General features: G+C 40.6%; 1 protein-coding gene across 1 annotated transcript in view; it reads left to right on the forward strand.

Annotated features, from left to right (window-relative positions):
- The first annotated feature begins 6,326 nt into the window (after positions 1-6,326).
- Positions 6,327-24,281, forward strand: part of TMCC3 (transmembrane and coiled-coil domain family 3) — a 47,402-nt gene continuing 29,447 nt past the window's right edge. The window contains exon 1 of the mRNA XM_080353566.1: positions 6,327-6,556. Within this exon, the coding sequence (XP_080209692.1) occupies positions 6,479-6,556 (78 nt within the window). The 5' untranslated portion in view covers positions 6,327-6,478. The remainder of the gene's footprint in view (positions 6,557-24,281) is intronic.

Below are 24,281 nucleotides of genomic sequence, written 5' to 3' on the forward strand. Positions count from 1 at the left end.
TCAATCTTTCAAGTCCCTGTCACCCAAATCAGAGCTGAATGTTTTATGTTTAGGTCTGACAGACTGAGAAGTAAACTAGAAGGAGCTTTCTGTTTTTATTACACTTATCTCTACGCTGTCTTTATTACGCTATCTCTTAACCGTATTTATCTAATGGCTTTTATTAATCCCTTGTTAACCCACCTGATAACTGACTGAATGCAGTTCCCTGTTCATGTAGTTTTAAAGGAGAGCTTTCATATTCCATTGAATTAGAATTAGCAGAACCACAGCTAGATGAGTTGTAGGTGGTCCCCTGCAACTTGAATCTCTGTAGACAGAGAGTCACTCTAGTGAACCCCAAAGGGCTGTGCTGTAACAATGCTCACCAGGAAGAGGTGCAGGCCTGCTTGTATAATCATTAGTTTTGCTGTCCTTTAATAACCCATCTCTGTTTTCTGGTTGACTGTCAACGAAGTCCTAATCCTGTGCTTGACATTGTCTCTTGATATGGAAATAATTGATGTCTCGCATTTAGCGTGAAATAACTTACACAGAGCTACAGCCATGCAATGCGTAGACAAATAAAATTGACAGGTTCCTATCCAGCACAATCTACAATCTCTTCGTGCAACCATCAGCCACATGCTCTCAGAGATGTCTGTTAAGCTATGGCCACAAGGCAGTAGGGTGAAAGTGGTAGTATATTCACTTACAGAGCCTTTGGGAACTCAGGTGTCAGCTACCCAGCTCCCTGCCACTTCAGGGGGGCTGCGTGTGCTTCTCCGAACAGCAGGTAGAGGTGGCACATCCTGAGAGCAATTCTTGTGCTTGCGGGCTGTGTATAGTTTGAGGTTTTGGCTTGTTTTAATTTGGTATAAAAGGTCTCACTGATGTAACCATCAGGATATGCAGTAATAGGAGATTCAGGCTGTCTATCTTCTGGCTGCAGTCTGAACGGTTTGGATGCAAGTTCACATTTGTGTTTTGGAAAGGGGTACAAATTTTTGTGCCAACAGGCTGCAGCTGTTGGTCCTGCATAGCTCATGGCACTATCACAGTGGCCGATTTGGGACAGAGAGGATACAGTTATTCCCAGGAGGGCCCCACATCACATTCTATGAGGCAGACGAACATTTTAAATCTGATGAGCAGCAACAGTTCACATCGCCCAAGGAATAATTCTGTGATTGCCTCTGCAACACAGGTCACCTTTAATGTAAACAGCTGCGCTCCAAGTAAGTTCTTGGGTATACAGAAGAGCTGTCATTCAAGTCTACTGAAGAGGCGGCTCTTATTCCCAGCATTTGAAATGCAAAACACTGCCACCATCCTGTAGCTACTCTTTGCACTATTGCTGTCACTCAGCAGCAGCAACGAGGAATTATGTAGCAGAAATTACTTAGACTGTACGAGAATGAGGAAAGGGCTTGAAGTTGCCTCTCATCACACAGCAAGGGGTGCAGGATAGTAGGCGACGGTGGGGAGGAAAACCAAGAGGGAGAACTTCTGTTACCCTCAACTGGAATTTTTTACTTGCTTCTCTATCCTTCACCCCCTATCAATGTATCTCACTAATGCACGATAACAGTATTAGTTTTGGAATATTTTTCCCGTATAGGAAGTGGGTACTCATGGAGTGTCCATGGCTGTAGTATCCTCAAAGCACATAAAACATTTCTTAATGAGGAGATAACAGGGGAGGAGAGGAGTTGATTTAAAATTTTACTTTGATATCTGAATGTTTATCAACATCTTCTGAATGAACATCACAGCTTGGCAATTCAAGCTGTAAGTCTCAGTGTGATCCCGTGGTAGCTTGTGCTGGGTACAGACAAAGCAGAGTATCTCCTTTCCTGTGGGTGTGAAAGGCTCATGCTTTGGCAGATAAACTGAGCACTGTGGCAGTGTGCTCATGGATAACTGCAAGACCGACGTCACTCGGCACTGTCCCATTTGCCGTCAGATTTAGAAATGGCACTGACAGTCTGTCACCACGTAAGCCTTTTCCCTGGAGGCTGGCTGCTACAAGCTTTTGGAAAAATGCTTTGGAGAGCATGTTAAAAAGTCTCTCATAAGAAGCCCCAGTATTCTGTTTGGAGTACAGATGTTGCCATTGTGGAAAAAGGGACCTTTGCCTTCTTCCTGATTGTACTTTTGCCAATATACACCTGTCACGTTTAATTGCTCCCAACAACAACAGAACACAACATTCAAATAATAGCATTTTTAATTCTGGAGAGCTCAAGGTTCTCCGCAAAAGAAAGATATGCTGTGCTTCTCCTTTTACAAATGTGGTAGTGGAAGTCCAAATAAAGAAATTGTCAAGATCCAGATTCCTGATAAATCTGGAAAAAGAAGAGAGCCAAACCTCAAGAGACCCTCCTAATGATGGGATTTCCATGCTTCCCATCTCCATAAAGGTTTCCTTTCTTGTGATACTTCCCAGTGTGCGCGCACAGCTCCATCTATGGGATTACATTGTGTGGGAGTTGGGTTTTGCTAAGTAATCCCACTGTCACCACTATCGCTTCTTCTCCCTCCGTGGCCTATACATAAGTCTGTATAGATAATTCATGGCTCACAAGTGGGACTGCTGTGTCTGCTGCACAGGGTCATGCAGCAGGACATGGATGGCATAGATGCAGCTTTCACGGGGAAGAGTGAGAGGGGAGTTGTTGGTAGAAATCTCTGCCTGACAGGGCTGTTTTGGTCAAAGAGGTGCCTCTGCTGCCTCTCCAGAGATTTGACATTGCTAAAACAGGGAAATGCAGGCAAACCCAGTATTGATGTCAGTCTCTCTGAATGATGAATACAGTGGTGTACGCCCTTCTACAGTGATCTTAAGTCTAACCAGACCTTCCATTCCTAATTGGCATTATTTTTGAAAGGTCACTTTAAAAAGGCAGGCAAAATGTAAATACCAGTCATTAAGCATTGAGGGTCATGCCAGTATGCTGGAGTGAGGGAAAGCACTGGAAAAAGATGAAAAGTACTCTCTGCCTTTTAAGGACAGCTGGGCAGTCAGTGAGGGATTTTGAGGTATTTGAACTTTAAAATTGACATGATGGCTGGGATGATTTAACACTCATCATTAATTTAAACCATAGAATTTAATTTAAAAAGTACTTTGTGAGAAAAACAAAGGATGAGGGAATTCATCTATGGGCTGCCACCTGTCTGTGTCACTGTGAGTCCAGTCTCATGCTCCTGACAGTAACTGGAAGGATTTGCTTTAGTGGGTTGAAGGTTCAGTTTAGAGTAGGGTAGATGCAGTGTGTGGGAAGAGCATTTATTCAAACTCCGTGGGCTTTTGAAAAATAGCAGTGAGAGAGGTATCTGGTGAGGCTGTCAGAAGTGCTGTGCTGTGCAAGGCTCTGCCATGTTCGGGGAGTCATGTCTCTTGCTTTGGGGCGAGGAAGGGGAGCTGTACAAACCAGCTGTGTGTGCGAGAGGAGGGGGAGTTGTCTTTGCTCAGCCAAACAAAATGAAATGTATTCTGCAAACATGCCACAGGAGAAAAGTCCATCTGCTCCTGCTACAGGCCAGGAAGAGAAGTTTCATCATTTTTTGGTTAGTCTGCTGGTATTATTTAAATAAAGCTGATATTATTTAAATAAAACTCTTAAACTTCTGAATAAACTGTGATTTATATGCCTTGTATTACTAAAGAGCCAAGCAGCTGAAGCCTTTTATGTGCCCCTTTTCCCACTACTTACCTTCTCTATGCTTTGATCAGCTACATTTGGCAAAGCTTAAAAAACTCCCAAAAGTTTCTGAGAAAATAAGGATGTTTCATCCTAGATGCTGGAAACTGCTCAGTCCCCTTTGGAAATGTGCAATTTTAACTTCAGTGAAAACTCCAAACCCACAACATTTGCCTACTTAATTTCTTATTGACCTTCACCTCCAGAGTTCCCCACCCTCTGGCACATTTTGAGTTGTGAATTAACTTTCATGTCTGAGCTGAAGGACTGAAGAAATCCAATTCCCATTTTAAAGCTTTTTCCCAGCAGCCTTTCCACTTTATCTAGTTCAGCTGTATAAGAAGTACAGGAAGGATGGCAAGTCATCACCTGTGTGCAGGTATCCTGTGTTAGTTTGGTTATTTTGAATACTGCATTGGGCAAATAACACTTCCTTAGTAAACCCACTCACTACTTAATTTGGGATAACTTTGTAAAAACTCGTTGAAGAAGAAACACCTGCCAAGATAGTGAGGTCTAGGATTTATTTTTACTTAAGAATTTCAGGTCTTTCATTTTTGAAAACCTCATTATGTGAAAACACCAAGGAGGGCCTTGTGTCAGAGAATTAACCTCTGATAGTAGTGGTATCTCAGAACATAAAATTCCAATTAAAAATCTAAATGGTGCTGGAGAAATATTTTTAAAAGCTGCAAGCCCCTTCTAGGGTAGTTAGCTGTCTTTGTCTATGTATGTATATATATGCATATGCCTTGAGACTGTTGCTGTCTCCAACTAGAGAAGAAAAGCAGTGTGTCTGGTGCATGAGCATCCTAATAACTGTCCCTAAAAGGTAAAGCTTGCTGCTGTTGCAAGGGAATCAGTCTGAAGGAACTCCAGATTTACTTTGTGTAAAAAGGTTGAAGTGATAACCCAACTACTGATTCCAGAAAATAGAAAAGTACATCTCCTGTACAACTTAGTGAGTGATTATAAAAACAATACTCTACTTACGCTTTCCAGTAGCTTAAACTGTATCAAGTGTTACTGATTTAAATGCATTCATCAGCATAGTTGTTCTGAAGATGAAAGCAAAAATTAGTGAGGAACTCTGCCTAACTCTTAGGAATTAAGTACATTGGCATACATATGTCCCAGAAAACGTTTTGTTTCCCTTGGGTGTTCACAAGTATGGTTGAAACTCTCCTGTGCTAGGACACTGAAGGATGTATTTTGTTTGTGTAATACACAAAAATGGGGACTGAACTGGTTGCTATGCTTCACTGACCACTTTGAAGAATGCAGACCCTGATTTTTTAGTTGGTCTGACAGAATTTTTATAACATGTTTATTGTGGAAAACTCTACATATCACAGGCTTTCCAGCAGCAGCACTCATCTGCGTCCAGGGTGCATTATGCTACCGCAAACAGCCAAAGCCTGACAAGTGAGTCTGCCCCAAAACAACAACGTACTTAATACTTCTGGTTTCTTCCTTTCCACTTCGGACTTCTGAGCCTTTAGGATGTGCTGTTTTGTGAGGTTTTGCTGTAGCCAAAGGGTCTAGATTTAACAGAAGTCAAGGTAGTTGATTGATGGCAACTCCTTCCAAGAGATGGAGCTTTAGTGAGAAGCCTAAACAAAACCAGTGCTTGTCTGCAGGAGAAATGGGACTGTCACACACCCAGCCATACCTCTGGGAGAGCATCCTTGCCCCACTTGGAAGCTCTGGCCTTCAAATTTTTTGTAAATAAAAAAGCGATTTATCACAGAATCTTAGGGATTGGAAGGGACCTCGAAAGATCACCTAGTCCAATCTAGGAGGAACACCTAGATGAGGTTACACAGGAACGCGTCCAGGTGGGTTTTGGATGTCTCCAAAGGACACTCCACAACCCCCCTGGGCAGCCTGTTCCAGTGTCTGGCACCCTCACTGAGAAGTTTCTTCTCAAATTTAAGTGGAACCTCTTGTGTTCCAGTTTGAACCCATTGCCCCTTGTCCTACTATTGTCACCGAGAAGAGCCTGGCTCCATCCTAATGACAGTCACCCTTTACATATTTATAAACATTAATAAGGTCACCCCTCAGTCTCCTCCAAGCTAAAGAGCCCCAGCTCCCTCAGCCTTTCCTCATAAGGGAGATGCTCCACTCCCTTCATCATCTTCATTGCCCTGTGCTGGACCCTCTCCAGCAGTTCCCTGTCCTTCTTGAACTGAGGGGCCCAGAACTGGACACAATATTCCAGATGCGGTCTCAATTATGGCCCACTCCCTCTGCCCGTAGCCCACCGCCACTCTCTCCTCCCCTCAGGCGTCCTCCCTGTTTCCAAGAGAGGGGGAAACACCACATCCCCGACAGAGCACTGGAACAGGCTGCCCAGGGAGGTTGTGGAGTCTCCTTCTCTGGAGACATTCAAAACCCACCTGGACATGTTCCAGTGCGACCTCACCTAGGCGTTCCTGCTCCAGCAGGGGGACTGGACTAGATGATCTTTTGAGGTCCCTTCCAATCCCAAACATACTGTGATACCCCCTCACGACCGGACCGCTGGGCGCTGCGACCGGCGGCCGACGCTGCCTCAGCCCTTGGGGCAGGAGCCGTGGCGCGGAGGGGTTAAGTCGGGAGTGTCGCGGGGGAGCGGCTGCCGGCGCTGTACCCGCCCCCGGGCGTGCCCGGTCCTCCCGCACCGCCGCGGCCGCCCCGAGCCCACTTAGTGCCGGGGCCGCTGGGCTGTCGCTTGTGCGGCCGGTCGGCGGGACTCTAGCTGCGCGTGGCGGGTACCGCTGAGGAGGAGGAGCGGGAGGAAGGGCAGCATGCCGGGCAGCGACACGGCGCTGGCCGTGGACAGGACCTACTCGGACCCGGAGCGGCACCGGCGCCGCAAGACGCGGGTGAGGGCACGGGCAGGGCTGTCGAGGCGGCCTCGGTCCGGGGGTGAGGGTGGGGGGCCGCCGGGCTCTGAGGGGCAGCCGCCAACCTGCAGCTTGTTACCCAAGAGGTCCTTGTGTTTCCTACATTGTCACTGTACATGGAAGTTTTTTAGCTGTGCTTTTTTTTTTTTCTCCATATTCCTACTCTAAGTACGCTTTGGTATCAGAAAATGAAATTAAACTGATTGTTGACATGACAGAAACCGATCTTCCCCCATAGAAACTAGTTGGAGGCGAGAGTAGTAACTTACTCACCAAAGTTAACAGTGCTGCGGATTTAATGAAGTGACTCAGTGTCTGGATCACACTGGTGGGTACCTGGTTTTGGTCCTGTTTCTGTTTAATAAGCTGTGGATCATCAGGTGATTGCATTTAGCAACAGAGACTGATTATAGTTTCCTTCCTGAAGTTGCTTCCAAGAGGGCTGTGGCAGGGATGAAGATCAACAGAAAAAGTGTATCTGTGTGTGCTGGGAATCAAGTAAGAATATACTGCATATCCATGATGTATGGCTTTATGGGACAGTTTTTCTTATAGTCTGCTGACAAGTTTGTCTTTATCTTACTATTTTGATGATTTGTTCATACAGTAGCTATGTATAGGTAATGCTTATGATCCTTTCATATATTTAGTAGCCTTTGTGGTGAATGTCACACTGATGAAGGCAGTTGGCTCTCCAGTTAATGCACAGATTTCAAATTCTTACTGAAATGCTTAGCTCAAACAGGTGTAAAACAAATGACTCTTTCTTCCCGTGCATTGCAGAAAGACATGAAAAAATGGTGGTTGCTCTGGCTGACTTGGGATGTCAGCAGGAGTTCTGTATTTTGTGCTGAGATCCTGCATGTAAATAAATGAGCTTTACAGTTTGAAGTGTAGGGATTAGCTATTTGTTAAGGAAAATGGTTTTTTTGGGGGGAGAGTTCTTGTTTTGATTGGGTTTGCCTTTTTTTTTTTTCCCTGTGCTGTACCTTAGCTGTTCTTTCCATCCCTCCAGCTCATTAATTGGCAGTGCTGGAAAAGAGATGGTGTGCTTCAGATTGTTGCTGCATAATGAAATGTTTTAAGACTAGGTAACCCTATACACTCAACCTTTACTACTGGAGTCTACAGTGCTCTTCACAGTGTAACCTGGGTGCACATACTAGTCGTAAGCCAGTTAAAAATTGTATGTATTTACTTTGGGTTTTCTCTTCACAAGTTGAACTAAGTAGTTTTTCTTCATTGTTCTTGCTGTAAGAATAATGTGCTCCATAGCCTGCTGCAGCCATGGAAGAAAGTTGCATACCTTCAAGGATGATTTTTGGTATGTTTGAGAGTTAAACCTGAAGCCTTCATTCTGTAGTCTAGATGATCTGCTTGAAAGCATGAAGTATCAGGGCTAACATGCAATATTGTATATTGTACTTGTGTGTTGAAAAAGTTAAAAAAATCTCATCCTTAAGAAATTTTTATGAAAACGTTGTGCTTCTGTCTGATTTTGGGTTTCTTTACATCAGGATCAGCCTGCCCCTTCTTTGACCCTAAGAACTGGAAATACATCTCTGTAACAAGTTTGTAGGGTTGTATGTCGTTATATTGCTTGAGGTTTTGACTTTACAAGTTGTGTGTCAGATATCACAGAACTTGTAATATAATTGCTAGAGGTACTAGCAGCAGGTTGTATATTCCAGATGATGGCAAGAGCTAGCATTAAATCAATTTGTGCTTATTCCAGACAAACAGGATTTTTTCCTGGGTAAATGACCTGGATAACTGCAACATTCCTCTTACTGCTTTAACCAAGGGTATGGAAATGGTCAGGCACTGGAGGAGCAGTAACTGGTGATATTATGTAGGAAAGAGGCGAGAAAGCAGAATGCTGTTTTTCTTTTAGAGACTGAATAGAAAGCGTGAAAGCAGCTGGAATTAAAGCTGCCATTCCCAGACATTAATGGAGAAAAGCTACGCAGAGCATGAACACAGCAATACAGAGCTGATGGGAAGGTACTCAGAAAACCTGAACAAACCAGAGGGACTTGTTTGTGTGAAGGGAGTCTTGGAGTTGGTTTTGTCAGTAGGATAGGGACAATGTATAGTAAGTAGGGTGAGATACATTTAATACAGCCTGGGGGAAAGAGAGGTGTCAAAGTAGTTGTTGGATCTTGTAGTCTGTATAACGTAGGCTAGCGAGTCTAGTTTTTGGGTGGGCAGGTTTTGAAAGACTTCTCTATCCTATAGGTTACTGCCTGTGTCTTTCACATTCATCTAAGGACTTATCTGACAACAAAGTGAAGCCTTCTCTATGGGCAGGCAAGACGACTGTTCCAAAATTGCAGCTGCGTATATGATAGGAAAGCATCACCCAACTCAGTTTGCAGAAGTGCTAGAACAACTTGCTGTGAATATAGCCTTATGAGTTTGTAAATGGTAGAATCTGAGGGGAAAAGGATTTTACAATTTCTGCTGCAGCTAAAGAACTCCTTCAAGGAAGGCAGCAGGTCTCTTCAATACCTTATTTGAGGCCCTTTGAAGCATAAGATATCCTGAGCTCTGCTAACAACTCTCCAATGAAACATATGTCACATTTTGTGTGAAGTTCCCAGGGCCTGAAAGAGATAAAACACTTTAATGAAAAACAGCAGAGTTGTTCTTAGTATGGGGGGAGTTATTGCTATCTAAGGAGGCCAAGTATTTTGAGGGAGAGGCAGGATTCCTGTTCTCTTATTTGGACGAGTCACAAGAGAGCCAAGCCATGCTGTGCACAGCAGCACAGAGTGAGGCATAAAACTGCTATTGCTCGTAATGTAATGGTATCAGTGTTTTACAGTTTTGGTATTATTTGGTGGGTATAGATTTACAGCCATGTGGTTATCTTGGTTCTGGTAAATCATCCACCACTAGCTTTGAGAAGGGTGCCCTTCCAGGGCACTTTTCTGCCTCTCCTTGTTAATGGTATTTGGTTGCTATAATCTGGATTACTGCAGCTTGCTCAGGTGCCACAGATGGAATCAATGTGGACAATGAGCTGTGCAAAATGTTTCACTTTGCCTTTCTTAGAGCCACTTGTTGCAGCTTCACTGCGCTTCACATCCACCGCTAGTCAGTTCTGCAACGCTTCGAAAACTAATCCAAATCTGTCAAAATCAGGATCTAAGACATAAAGTAAGACAAGATTTGGGAACAAGGGTTGCATTTTAAGCTGTCATGCACCAAGTACTGTTCTTGCTGGAATATGTAGCTTGCAAGATAGCTTAATAGTGTCATGGTGATTTCTTAAGGGACTTTTTTTTTCTTTTCAGTGAGTAGTGTGGGGGACTAGAGGTGCTCAGATTCTGGCTACACTGTGCTTCTTAGGCACTAAGTCCATGCAGAGATCTGTGCAACTGAAACTAACATTCTCGATGCTCAGACCAACTTGGCTATGCTAACTTTTGCCTCACTGTGTTGACTTCTGCTTCTAGAGCATTATGTCAGGACTACCTTTCAAGGCCCTATTAAAGCAGTAATCTCTGAATGCTCACTAGGTTGTCTTATTTAGACCTCAGAAACCTGTCTACACTTTTTTTTTTTTTCCTGCTGATGATCAGGTAATTGCTCTTTACTCTTGATCTCTTACCCCATACCGTACAACAATCCTCCACATTTCATCGGAATTATAAATTTATATGGATTGATTTGTAGGAGAACAATCCTCTTCTAGTACAACTAAAACATGTGAGTTCCTTTACTGCATCCCATCAGAAATCTGTGCAGTGATATCTTTTAACAAGTACCAGATGCAGGAATCCTAATTATGTCATTTCTTGCACATTGGAGCCTATTCAGAACTTTCCCTTATTAGTGGTAGATTTATATTTGAAATGGTAAGAATTCTTCCTTTATTTAAAAACAAAACTTACCTGGAGCAGATGTGGTTTATTTATTAACAGTTAGAGAATCTGAATTTCAATCTTCTTGTGCTTTCAGCCTTAGTTTATGAGAATAGCAGTAGATTCAGTTTTTTGTGGATGAACGGGTTCTTGCGTTATCACACACACACAAGCTTACATTAAAAAGAGAATCCAGAAATCCACTTGGTTTCTAGTAATGAAAAATCATTCTGTGGAAACTCTTCTCTCTTATGACCCCTCCCATTCATCTTGTCTATAATCGAGGCAGTCTTTTTAATAATCTCTCCTCATATGGAAGTCTTTCTAAGCCTTTAATCACTTTCATCATCTGTCCTTGGATTCCCTTTATTTCTTAAAATCTTTACTGTGTTTAGAGGAAATAACATAAAGGGACCTAGAAGGATTAAAACAAACAAACCAAACCAAACAACTGAAACAACCCCAAAACAAACCAAACAAAAACTCACTCAAAACAGAAAAAACATCCTACCCACGCTTTAGGGAGAAAGGGAGATTTAATCTCTTGGCATCTCTTTAAATGCAAATGTCACCATAGAAGAAATGCTTATTCTGGGCTTTTGTGACTTGTAACCAAACCTCCAGATATTTTGTGCTCGAAGAACTTATGCACGCTTTTCCCACAGTTCCCTCATGTTTTGACAAGAGATGAAGATAATTTGATGAGACGGAATATTGTTAAGGCCTCCGAGCATTGGTTTTAAATCCATGGTGTATCTAGAAATGTGTGAAACCTGTCAAAGAGTAGGCTGCGTGATGCAAGAGTATTGGGAGTAAGAGAGGGAAGCCACAATTGTCATGTGAACCTAAAAAGACAGATTAACTGGTTACAACTGAAGAAAAGCCTGGTTTGTTCATGTAAAACAGTAATCAAGTTTTGACTATTTTGTCATGGCAGAACTGTTCGGAAAACTTGTAACTTTTTTTCCCAGTGCTGGAAATGAATGTTTGGAAGTTTACAAGGCTGGTATCTTTTGTTCATATACTTTGAGGTTTGGAGATTAAATACATCTAAAAGCTAAAGGTCAGTGTTAGGTATAACTTGTTGTCAAATGAAATAAAGGGGGAAATTGTTGCTGTATGCCTTAGCATAGTAGTGCTGTGCTCCCCTAATCCTGCAAGGCCAACCTCTTTGGTAGAATTATAAGCCATAAAGGTTGTTTTTTCACCCAATTCATATTTTCCCTTCCAACCCAAGAAGACAGTTTTAAACAGTAAGTAGAAGTGGGGATGCATGTTCTTTTCAAGGTTTAAGCTGATTATTAGGTTTGGAAGTTTTATACTTAGAGCTTTCATATTTTCATACCTGGAGAATTAATGTCTCTGAAGATTATACAGTTGTTTTTTTTTTACTTAGCTCTGCTTTTGATTCATCCTTATTGCAGCGAATGGTATTGCTTGCAGGAATAGGGCATCTCTTACCACCATTTGAAACATTAGGTATGTTTTTAAAAAATGGTCACTCAGTGAAAATCACCAACCTTCTGGTTTGCTTTCTTTTTCAAGGACATGTAATTGTCCTTCTGTCAGGTTGCCAGTGGTGATGTAGAGGGATGCCAACAGCTCTAGATCCCTAGCTTGCTTATTGTCAGCATCTCTATAGGTAAGCCTTTAAGGTTTTGGCTGGATTTGATGTCTGACATTGTTCAGGCTAAAAAGATTGCCACTGCCTGTTGTTCAGTTTTAGTTGTTTTGGCACCGTTAGTGAATGTACAGCTTTCATCTTCACCCCTGCAATGAGTGTGGTTTTAGGAAAGACTCGTGTGGGAGACTAGATTCTATGTAGTGTTGGGGAATGGTGGAACATAATTCTTGCTTTTCGTTTATGTATTCAGATAGAGAAACTTTGCTAAAGAGCATTTACTATTGCTAGTGAGAGTTGCAGATATAATATCTTGGCTATTGCAAGTTTTCTGCTCTTCCCTTAGTCCACAGTAGGAGTGGAGGATTAATATGCAAAGCTGAAAATAAACATGATGTTCTGAAGCCTTGACATATGGGACCTGGTGTGCAACTGGGATGGCTTGTGGCTGTGCAGCTAATATTTCTGAGACGCCAAGCAAGTGAAAACTCCTCCAAGGCAGTTTTTTTTTGGTGTCATTTTACATAATCTATGCTTTAATTTAGGGACAAGGATGAGAGTGCGGTGATGTCTCTACTGGCTGAGGCATAAAGAATATCTACAAATTGAGAGTTGTGATACTGTTACTGTAGAAAGCTGAAATAGGGTTTTTGTTTTCAAAAAAATTCCAGAAAAGCATAGTAATATTAGCAGCTGCTTGACTTCATTATTGTTCTATTTAGGTGTTGCAACTGGATAAATTTCCAGAGGGCAGAAGTTATGGAAACCACTGCTATTAGTATTTTCTTAGTTACCTCTGTATTGCACGCTGAGACTGTGGTGTACTTAATGGACCTTTACTTTGAAATATTTGGCCTCAATTCTAAATATTTCTCAGTTAACCATTAGTATAGTAAACACCTTTTCTTTGGTTTACCTCTTTGTGTACAGTTTGGTAACAGTTACCTTCCTTTGTAAAGTTTTGTTTCTGTAGCTCTGTATGAAAAAGTTACATGGGCGTGCAAAGAATTAACACTTTGCTATTGAATTAAAATAAAAATGTGATCCAAGTTGTCCTGAATCCATTGGAATATTTTGATTGATACCGGTGGCCTGCAGAATCAATCCAAGATGAATTAGAACAGCCTTACGGAAAATTCTCAGTGTTCTTTACAGAATGGTAGATGCTACTTCCAGTTTGTATTATAGTCTCATCCAGCTTAAACCAGGATGGTGTAGGTGAGTTTTCATCTTTTGTTTTTGTTTTGTAAATAAATGCTTTTGTAGTGGGTTTGCCTAAAAGTCTCTGAAAACCTGTTTCATTTCCTGGCAAAGGTTGTGACAAAAAGAGCAGCCTGTGTGTGTTTGTGTGTATATTTAAGGATTGCAAAAATTAAACACTGTGATTATCTGTGTCATGTGATTTTTTTTTTTTTGGGGGGGGGTTAAAGTTAATAGGACTGTGGCTTTCAAAAAGGCTATTTGCATTTAGAAGATACTAGTCATTGGCTTTTCAAGTAATAAATAAGATTTTCCTTTTTTTTTCTGTTGACTTGCTAATCCCGTGTTTAAAACAAGGCTTTTCAGTTGATGAAGCATTATGGTGGAAGTTGGTGTTTTAAAGATAGAGAAGACTGCAATGCTCTGAAGTCTGTTTGTATGCACAGGAGGTGTGGATTTATAAGGTGAGACAAAGCCTTGCACAGAGCTGGTGGAAGTGTAAGTCCTCCATTCTTAAGAAAAACCTGAAGTTGCCTCCCACCACCAAAACAGCAAGTGACACAGCTTACAGGAAATGACAGGAGTCAATGCTTTGGGGCTATAGATTATTAGTTTTTAAATCTAAGTGAATTTCTAAGTGGGCTTTCAGTGCTACACTACAAGAATTACTGTGACAGGAAGAGAAACCTGGTTAGGGTAAGCTGATGTAGCAAGTTTCTCTGGTTTTACAGCATTCACTCTTCCTTTTATTCCAAGTTATTCCAGTGTATGTAATACAGAAATTACAATTAAGCTAGTCTCATTGTTAAAAAGTAAAATGATATAAATATGCAGAAAATGTGCAGCTTTATACCCACATGTCTGTACAGATGAGTGACGCCCAAAGACCAAACTGACAGACCAATTAGAACTGACTCTTCACGTTTTTTTAATTGAGGGCAGTACAGCTTAGTAGGATACTGTATTGTAAGTGTGCTAAGGGCTTCTGAGGATTCACTGCTTCACCTTCACTTTCTAGGAGATAAATTTAAGCCATACAGGATGTGGCTGTTGGACTCAGTGGCCATTGACCATGTTTTGGATTACTGTAGACAAGCAGCTTTGGTTGAACACTGCAGACACCTGCAAAGAAAAGTGGAAGCTCCGCAACCAAGTAGGATCAAACCCAGTACTATTCTCAAAGAGACATTTAGTATTAGAAAAACTAAATGAACATATTTTGTTGAGTGAGAGTTGCTTAGATCAGATGTGAGGAATTCTTAGTTAAGGAGGGCTAGAGAAGGCTTTTGACTACGCACGCATTCACAGCTTCTCCTCCCGTCTGCAGCATTGTGGGTTGCCACCTTCACCCTGCTAGCTTTCCCCCAGCTTCTCAGAGCTATCTGGTATCAAATCCCTAGCATGGGGCTCCTTCACACCCACTGTGGTCATCTTATGCTCACGGATTTTGCACCCCCCCCAGTGCCAAGCTGCCTCGCTCCCTGTCCCAGGGCTGAGGGGCAGGGGAAGTGTGTGGGTGTAACTGGGCAGCTCTCAGTGGCTTTTGGCCGTGGCCAGGACAACAGTGAGGAATGGAGAGAACAGAGGTGGGACTTCACATGTACTTCTATCCACACTGGAGTCACTTTGCTCCCACTTCTTTTATTTTTTTTTGAGAAGTGGCTAAATGCTGTAGGTGCTGTAAGTGAAACACAGAATTCTATCTGGGCTAAATTTTGAATGTACTAGTCTGGAGCCTCTGAATCTATGCTTTGATATTTGTGCTGTATGTGGACACTGAATTATCAGTGTCAATAGTATCATACCAGTGTCAATATATTATAATCATTTTATTATAATAAAATACTGTCATCCTATGTAAGTCTACAAGACACATGAGTTCAAATATGAAAATTATAGTAACTAGGAAAGGACAGGAGAAATGCTTCTTGGTGTTGGGGGTGGGGCACACATTTAAAAAAGCAAAGGAAGAAAAGGTAATAAAATATTGTTAACATGACAATGACTTAATACAGTAAAATCATTAAGCAAGAAGTGTAGATTGGTCCTGTGATATATCTTTTTGTTAAGGCGTTTTGTTGAAGGAAAGCTTTGTTAAATGCTGGAAGCCTTTCTTCTCATACCTGCCTCAATTCTACCATTTACCAATAACCTTCTGATACATTGGGTTATGAAGAAGATGCATCCTGTATCTTATGCCTTTGGATCCCCTTTGGTCTGGTAAAATGAACTTGACAGCACTTCTTGAATTATATAACTGTCTTTTTTTGTTGTTTGTTTGTTTTTAAGCCACTAAGAAGATTTTGTGATGTGTTGAAGTAAGTGTGAAAAACGTGGATTTGTCTAGAATCAGGCTAACAATTTGTACTAGAGATCAGGGCTAATTTTCTTGTTTCCTTTCTCAACTCCACACAGGTGACTTGAAAATAAAAGAAAATGCTTCAGTACTTGGTGTTAGTCCAATTACTGATGCATATGTGCAATATGGGGATGTGTGGCTTTTACTATGTTAGGAATCTTTGTTTTACTAGAGGTTTTGGCAGGAATAACACAATTCTGTCTCATGGTTGTCCCTGATGTTTGTTACCAGATCAGCAGAGTATCTCTTCACATTGTTGGGCTTCTGGTTTCTTTCTTCCCCCTTTGCCTACCACGTCCAGAAAAAGTGGTTATCTTTGTTCATTCCCCCCACCCCATATCTTATGGAAGAAATCTGGTTACATCTTGTCACATGTAACCGGTCCTTTTGTGGAGCAAATTACACTATTTCAGTTTTGATGAACAAAAGAAGGATGGCAGCCTGCTCCTAATAGAAGAATTAAGGGGATATTCTTAGGAGTCTCTTTTACAGCCAGATATTAAATGGCATCAGACTGATTCAGTAGCTGCCAGGCTCCTGTTACCCTAGGGAGTTTGCCATGTTCCTAAGTTGATATCCTGCTCAGCTTTTTGTGAAGATGTATACAGTGGAACCCTTTCCTCCCATATGAATTCATGCAATGGATGATACTTGGGCCCTTCAGAAATACAGCATCATCACAGAGAGGTGCCTGAAGAGGGCCTGTGATCTGTACAAGAATTATGCTACTTCTGTCCTGTGCAAGAGGGCTGAATTTGGCAGGCTTTTGTACCAGAGGCATGGGGAAGCTGCGGAATGAGAGAGGAAGTCAAAGCATTTATTAACAAGACTTGAGGAAGACTTAAGAGTGAAGACAGCAAGAGCTTAGACAATCAGTGAGAGTTTCTCCTCTGTTTGCAGTAGGCATATGAAGAAATTCTGAGACTGTCCTTGTTTGACCTTTGTGTGTTTTGTTCCCGTAAACTGTATGGATTTGGTCATAAGTAATTTGCCTTGGGAAGTGCCAAGGAGCATGGCTGTCTGTAAGAGCTAGATACTTACTGGTAAAGGAGATGGGCCATTATCAGGTCATTCTGTTGTGTCTTTCCAGCATGAATGCCTGTGGTATTCTCTTTCTCATGCACAGAGAAATCCTATCAAGCAAATCCTCTATTTCTGATATTTATGAAACTGGCTTCCTATGGATTTCTACCTGAGGGGCATCCCTGTGTCTTGCAATAGAAATTTAATGTAGAAAAAAGATGCACGTTTCTTTACTGTGCATTTTGGTTTTTGCCTTCAAGGAATTATTTTTTTTTCTCCTTTTTAACAAGGAACTGGAAGGTCTTGGATTGCAATTGCATTCAGGAGGACGAGTAAGACATCAACTGACAAAGATCGATTGGAAAGTGATCAAGTGGAATCTCTAGTGACATTCATAAATCTTGGTGTCAAGCTTTTGTTCATGATTTGTTGAGGACAGAAGCTATTATGTTCTTTTAGGTTTGGGAAGCTGGGCTTTGAGTGTAGTAGCTTACAAATCGTTCTTTCACAAAATGTTTTGACCTATGTTGCCACTTTTCATGGGTACTTTGGGTGGGATTTCTCATTTACTAGTGAATATGTACACAGCATTGTAGCATATATGTGAACTGCTTTTCAGTTTTGAAGAAGTACTCTTACAATGAAGATACACCCGCTTGTGATGTTTTGAAATAGCCTAGCCCTTGTTTCAGCTATTCTTGTTTGGACTTGAGAGAGTCAATTAGAATAATCCTTGTGTGCTCTGTGTCATCATGTGGTGTGGCACTTAATGTCAGAGGAGGTTGATGTCCTGTGTTTCTGCAATGAAGCCTAGAGCAGTGGTGACAGTGTTAGCCTAAGGCTCTGGTGATGTGGGTTCAGGCTACTGGGGCAGCTTTCAGCCATTGTGTAATGATGAGAGTCATTTAATTCCTGTGAAGAGAGTCTGATCTCTGAAAACGTGCACACTGGGGAGAGGATAAATACTGTGAAGGATATGTATTTCAGAATCATTAGCCATCTGGGTGGATACTTAAAACAAACAAACAAAACCTTTGACTTTTTTTTTTTTGAGATCCAAAAATGCCCAGTGGGTGCATGTTCCTGCTTTTCACATCAGGCGGATTTTAAGATTAGCTGCCATAGTGGTTTCTTCCTCCCAAATTGTAAGTGTTTGAAATTGGGCATTTTCTCTTAAAGTAGTTGTGTAGGGCACTCTCTGTAGCCAGAGGGGTACAGCTCTTGCACGTGATCTGTCTCATCTCTCTTGATTTGGTAGAAGCTTAGAGGTTTAAACTAAATCACACGAAGGTGGGCATCTGAAACTGGGTGAGACTAAATCCAGTCTATGCTGCTTTGTGGCAGTGGATATTGCAGATGCTGCATAAAAGATGCAAGTTTCACCACTTTTCATGTATTATAGAAATAGATGTATGTACTGACTGTTTAGGCATTTGTGCCAAGTCAGCTTTACTCTGGAGTGGGACTTCAAGTTCTTTTGATTAGGCAGAAAAGCAAAAGGCTTTTCTGGCTCTCCCTTTTGCACAATCCATTCTTAATATTACTGAATCTTCATTTCACTTATGCATAACTGTTCTGTTTTAGGATTTTTTTTTCTTTTTACATTTGTCTTTTGCCAGCTTCGCCATTATGCATGGAAGCCATTGGTCTCTGCTCAGAAATTTGGCAGTACAGCATGTTACCTTTCCATTCTTTTCTCTATTTTGGCTCTATTATGATTATCATAGAGTGTTACTGCTGTAAGTGCTGTACAGAAATTATTTTGTGTAGTTAAGCCAGAATTAAATTGTGGAAAGGTTGCTTTTTTTGTTGTTGGTTGGTTGGTTGGTTTGTTTGTTTTCCTAATAAAGGAAGAAGGGTGAAAAAATACCAATGTGTGACTTGGAAAGAAGGAAATTAATCTCAAGTTTACCTTATTGTTACTGCAAGAAAGTAAAAGATTGCTTCTGTAAATCTCTAGGGCTCTTATTACTTCTGATAGCAGCATGTGCTTCTGATAAGGTTAAGTTTGACAGTGTTTTGCACTTTTTAAGTGGTGCACGGGATTGGAATTAGGCTGATACTGTGTTCCATGTGTCATCTCGTGGGAGACTGGAGGTTATGAGACTGCTTTTAGGGCATTCCCATCAACTGTGCCCTGCTTTGGGATAAACCAGCAGCAACACGTGGTAATTTCAGTGGTGTAAGGATTAGGCCTTCTGCAGATGCTATTTGTTATCGTTTTATTAATGAAAAGTGGCAATTATGAACTTCTAGCATGTCAGTAAGTAGTCAGAAGGAGACAAGATTTTAGTGTTAGAACCGGGAGTACATAACCACAGTGTAAAGTATTTGATTTGTCTTGTTATAGGTGTTGCTGATGGAAAAAAAAATGAAAAAAAGTTATTTTTTCAGCAAGGTGGGCATCACCAGGTTCAGAAATTCAAACCTTGATTTTTGTAAAGCCTAAGGCAGAAATTGATATAGGAGTTTTTAGGATGTGGAATTCTTTGTATGTAAACAGTACTGCTTTGGGTTTGAAGTAAGCTACTTTTTTCAGTTCATTTTTCTCTTGGTTTAAGGAGCTCATCTTGACCTTGCCTGTGTTACAGCAAAAGATGTACTGATAAGGCATATTAGATATTTTACTATTCCTGATGTGTCCATCAAACTTCAGTCTACCTTAACTTTTTCGATAGGTTCTGCCAATTAAAATTAATCCTCCCTAAGGTGCGGCAGTCTAGTTTTCTAAGACTAAGCATAAAGTCATATAGTGTTTGAGCATATGCAGCCAGTCTTTACATCTTGACAAGAAGTGCTGTGTGGTGAGTTTTCAATGTCACTCTTACATGTTGTTTATATAAGACTATGCCTAGAGAATGGCAAGTATTAGTGCTGCTGTGTTCATTTTGTAATGTAGGTGTGGCTGAAAAAGAAGCCCATGTAGCACAGTGGCAGGGGTAGAAGGGTGAAGAAGGCTGAAGTTTCAGGTGGAAAGACTGTCTTGGAGCAATACTGTTATATTAAAGCATGTATAGAATTTGTACTCAGTGGCTCCAACAGGTCTATACTAGAGGCTGACTGAGCATATATGTAACTTATCTTGCGTAAATCCTGGCTTTCCAAATACAGATGGTACTGTGTCCTAATTCCTTTTAAACTTTTAGTCTCTATGAAGATCTTCTAATTTCCTCTGTTCCAGTCCTCAGAGTAAGAATGTGTTAGTTCCCCTTGTAAGTGCTGCTTCAGGATGATCTGTCAGGGAATTCCCCAGACTGCAATGTCTTCTTTTCAGAGTGTGCCCTGTAATCTTCAATATGAAATTGCTTTTGCTATTCCTGAGTGGACATTTTGAAGAGAAAGGGGGAAAGGAGGGAGCTGTGGGAAAGAGGAAATTTCTGCCCTTTATCTACAGTGCTGTCGCTCAAATCACTGTCTGGGAGTTAAGGAATTTTGGGTCTGTTGCTCATCACTCCTCAAGGGTAACCATGTAGTTAATATTTGTGCCTGCTTGCTTCTCATGGGTGCTATGTAGGGCGTTGCAGCACCGGTCCCTGCAGACACGTAGCTTCTCTTGCCACTTTCTATAGCAATGAGGATACAAAGGTTGTTCAGCCTTATATAGTTGTTAGAGATGCTGATTGGGTGAACTTGTTCTGAAGTTTTTAATACAGAAACTGAAATCTTAGCTGAGGACTTGGATTAGAATGTCTGTCTTTAAAAGTGGAGAAAGTAATTTTATGTGTAAAACAGAACCTTCATACTGGTTTGGGTTGGTTTGTTTTTAATCACATTTATGTCTGATTATAGGAAAACAAAGGGCTACAATTAATATGTAGACTGCCTAGCAAGATAGCTTTAAACTGTCACATAGAGTTAAATTCACATTATTAATATCCCTTGCACATTGCAATAGACTCTTTAATTTCTATTTTTACAAATAAATTTTTGTCTCTGGTTACATCCAGTGTAACTTGCTAATTTTAGAGGTGTGAACTCCTCATAGTTTAGTGAGACAAAGTGTTAATAGCTGCCTCTGAATACTTATTTAAAACTTATTACTGTGTGTTTCTATGTAGGGCCAAATATGTTGCTCATGATGTTGCTCTTTTGGTGACCAACTGGCTGATGGACTGTTAAATACGTGCTTTTATTAAAGCAGGGTTAGTGAATTGGAAATGGGAATAAATTCTCATTACAAGATTATTTTGATCAGTTTCATGTCTTAATATACTGAATCATCCTATCAGCGTGCTCTAATGCTATGGAGTTATAATTGACTTGGAAGTATTGTATTTAAACTGTGGTTTTGAAATTTTCATGTAAGGGGCAGTGAACTTGCCATATATTTTACTAGCCAACACATGAAGCAATATCTTTATTTTCTGTAGTAATTATTCTTTGCTAAATTTGGGGAAGCTTTAATTTTAGAAGGGTAGTGCCTGGTACCTTCCAGTGCTGTGATTAACATACTTAGAAGATTCAGTTCTCAGTGCTGGGAGACTTGTGATAAAGTTGCGTCATTCTCTGAAATGCCTTTTCCTCCTGGGGTAGACAAGCCTATCTGCTGTCATTATCTTTGCAATAGCAATAAGATTTAGGAGACAGTTACGTTAACAAAGGTACAAAGTGTCCTCAATGCAACAGCTCATTTCCAAATACACAAACCCCATAGCATTGTCACAGCAGATGCGCTTGCTTTTTTGAATGCTGAATGCTCAGAAGTATTCCTTAGGCTAGTGCTATGCTCAGCTTTCTTCTGCCTGAGCAGGCTTTGCATTGTTTATTCAGCCCTTTGTCATTTTAGAAAGGGAGGATGACTTTTTTTTCAGAAGTGAACAAATTGGCAGTGTGAAAATATTGCAATGTTCTGATATTTGAACTTCCCAGAAAAAAACCACTCCTATTTTTAATCTCCTTCTTCTGAATTATGTCAAGCCATCCCCGTGTTCCCAACAAATAATGGTGTCTTTATAAAGCTCTTTTTCTGGCAAGGTGTGTTCTTCAGGCAACAGGGCTCTCTCAAGATAACTTCTTTTATCCTAAATGGACTCAGAACTCCGTGTTCTTGGTATGCAAGCTGTTACTCTTGCAGGTGCCAAATGGAGTTTCCTAATTGCTAGACATTAATTTAAAATGACAAGTTTGAGCCAAATACGTGTTTTCAGTAGTAACGATTTTGGACTTGGGGTTGTCTGTGTTTTCTGGGAGAGAAACAAAGAGGACACAGATGTAATTCTGTTGTCTTAAAATATGCCATTGTGTATTTTATACATACATACATATATGCATGTATAAAATATTTAAACTGTTTATACCCTTTCTATATTTTATGTATTTAATGTTTCCTTTTGGAAAAATGAGCACAAACAGAACTGCAGGATGAATACTGTATTTATCTTAGAAAATCTGGCTGATGTTTTCCTCCACTTTTTTATTTGTAAAAAAAAAAAAAAAAAAATTGTAAAATCACACCATGTGAAATGCATGGAATGTGATTATTTTTCTTTTTTTTCTACAGGAGCTGTATTTGGTACCAGTTCCTGCAGTTTTCCATCTGTGGGAAAACTTGTATAGAAATTGTAGTTTATCAACTTCACTATGAAAGCATGAAATAGAGAGAATAGGGGTGAGGGCTGTGAAGATTAGGAAGTTGCTCTTAATCGTTGTTCATCTGCAAGCTACCACAAGAAAAGAGAATTTGATTGTTCTTGGCTCAGGACATATCCTCTTTTGGGGTCCAGTGCGATTTACAGTAGCAACACGTATTAACTATTTTTATTTAAAACATTAGTATTTCAGTTGCTAAACTGCTCCTGTTCTTGTGTGTGATACCATGATTTTAGCCAGTAGTCTCATAAATTGAACTGTCTGTGGTAGCTGTAGTGCTGACAGTACTTAGTTTTGGTAACAAAGAACCTGTGATACCATATCAGTATAGATTTTTCATAGCATTAAATAAGACCCAGAAGCCCTCTAAACAACCCTACAAAATTCCTCACATTAACAGCTCTACGTCTGGTCCAGAGGTTTTATGAAAATGATGCATCATTTTTCAGATTCTTTGGGCATGTTTTCCCCAATCTGAAGCATTCAGATTGCCTGTTATCTCCTAGATTAACCTTTCTCTTTTTTTCCCTCTGCATCCATTTCATTTTGGACTAACACATTCTCAGCTTTTCTGTCTCATTAGGTTTCATCTCTCTTGGATACCTTTAAATTGTTTGTTGAGCAATTGTTTCCAAAGTGCTTACTTTATTAATCTCTTAGCATTAGAAACAGTATGTTCTGCTGTGTAAATAAAAAGAGAATAGGTGAATTCCTCAGTGAAGGTTAACTGGGAATGAGATTAGCCTTTTTAGATACGCGTATAGGATTTAAACATTTAACTTTTGACCTGGTTGTTTGTCAAGACACTGGTGTTTAAGAGTGGAGGCAGAATGACAAATCAGAGTGAATGTGTAGAAATTAGAGGTATTTGTAATCAAGGTGAAAATAAAACATGGACTTGTGGAGAGAAATGTGCAAGGAGTTAACAGGACTAAGCTCCTCCAGGAGAATAGCAGTTGTAGGACCTCTTTGTAAAAGAGAAATGAAGTAAATATAGGCCTTAGTATAACCTCAGTGACCTGGAAGGCTTTAAAGCTAATAGATCTCTGGGCAAATTTTCAAGGAACAAGTGATGACAGACTTAACGACTTGGAGGTAAATAGGAAGCGAAATAAATTTAACTTTTGGGTTAACCGGTGGTGGATCCTGGCAGTTAATATGATCTGTTATCTTAGCAAAGATAAACACCATGTCTGCTGAATTCCCTGTGCGTAGAATTATGAGTGTGGACCTGAGTCAATCTTGCTATGGTGCCATGTGATAAACAGTATGTGGAGATTTCATGGACCATAGGGAAATAGAAGAGAGATCAGGTTAGAGATGGTTAATAATCTTGCAAAACATCTGGTATAATTTTCCTTTAAGCAAAGGAAACAAGGAGAAATGATTGAAATCTGCTTGGGTGTAGAAGAGAAAGCTCTAACTGCAAGTAAAGGTAGTAAATCAAGATAAAATTTTTATTTATGGGAATAATGATGTTCTGAAATTACTTTCCAAACTTGAGTAGGAGGAAAAATACATGGCTTCTTTGGGAAGGAAGCCTGATAATTTTACAAATGTAACTTCAGTGTTAGGAGCCAGGAATTTCCTTTAAGTCCTTTGTTTCTGTCCTGGAAATTATTTTCCATGTTTCCTGAGGCTTTTGCATCACTCAGGTCTCTTGAAGTGAATATATTCTGACTAATAAATTTGACAGGAGACTTGAGACTTCAAAGGTAATGATCCCAGACATCTTATGAAACTAATTTTATCTGTCCTCTCTACGTACTTATCCATTCTTGTAGGGAGTGAAAGTCAGAGACAATTTGCCTCTTGTCCACTGGCCAGCCTGCTGGTCGTTCAGTAGGCAGATAGTTTAAGATAGTCCACAGAATATGCTTTCTTGCTCACCTGTTTGGGCCATAAGGGTTGTGCAAGGGACACTGATGAAGTTGGAGCCATTATAAAAGACAATTAAGGACACTGGAAGAAGCAGAAGATATTCTTAGCAGAAGAGAAGGGACAGAAGAGAATCCGAGGGTATTGAGGTGTTGGGGAGTGAGG

This window comes from Nesoenas mayeri (assembly GCF_963082525.1).
Source record: "Nesoenas mayeri genome assembly, chromosome: 1".
NCBI lineage: Eukaryota > Metazoa > Chordata > Aves > Columbiformes > Columbidae > Nesoenas > Nesoenas mayeri.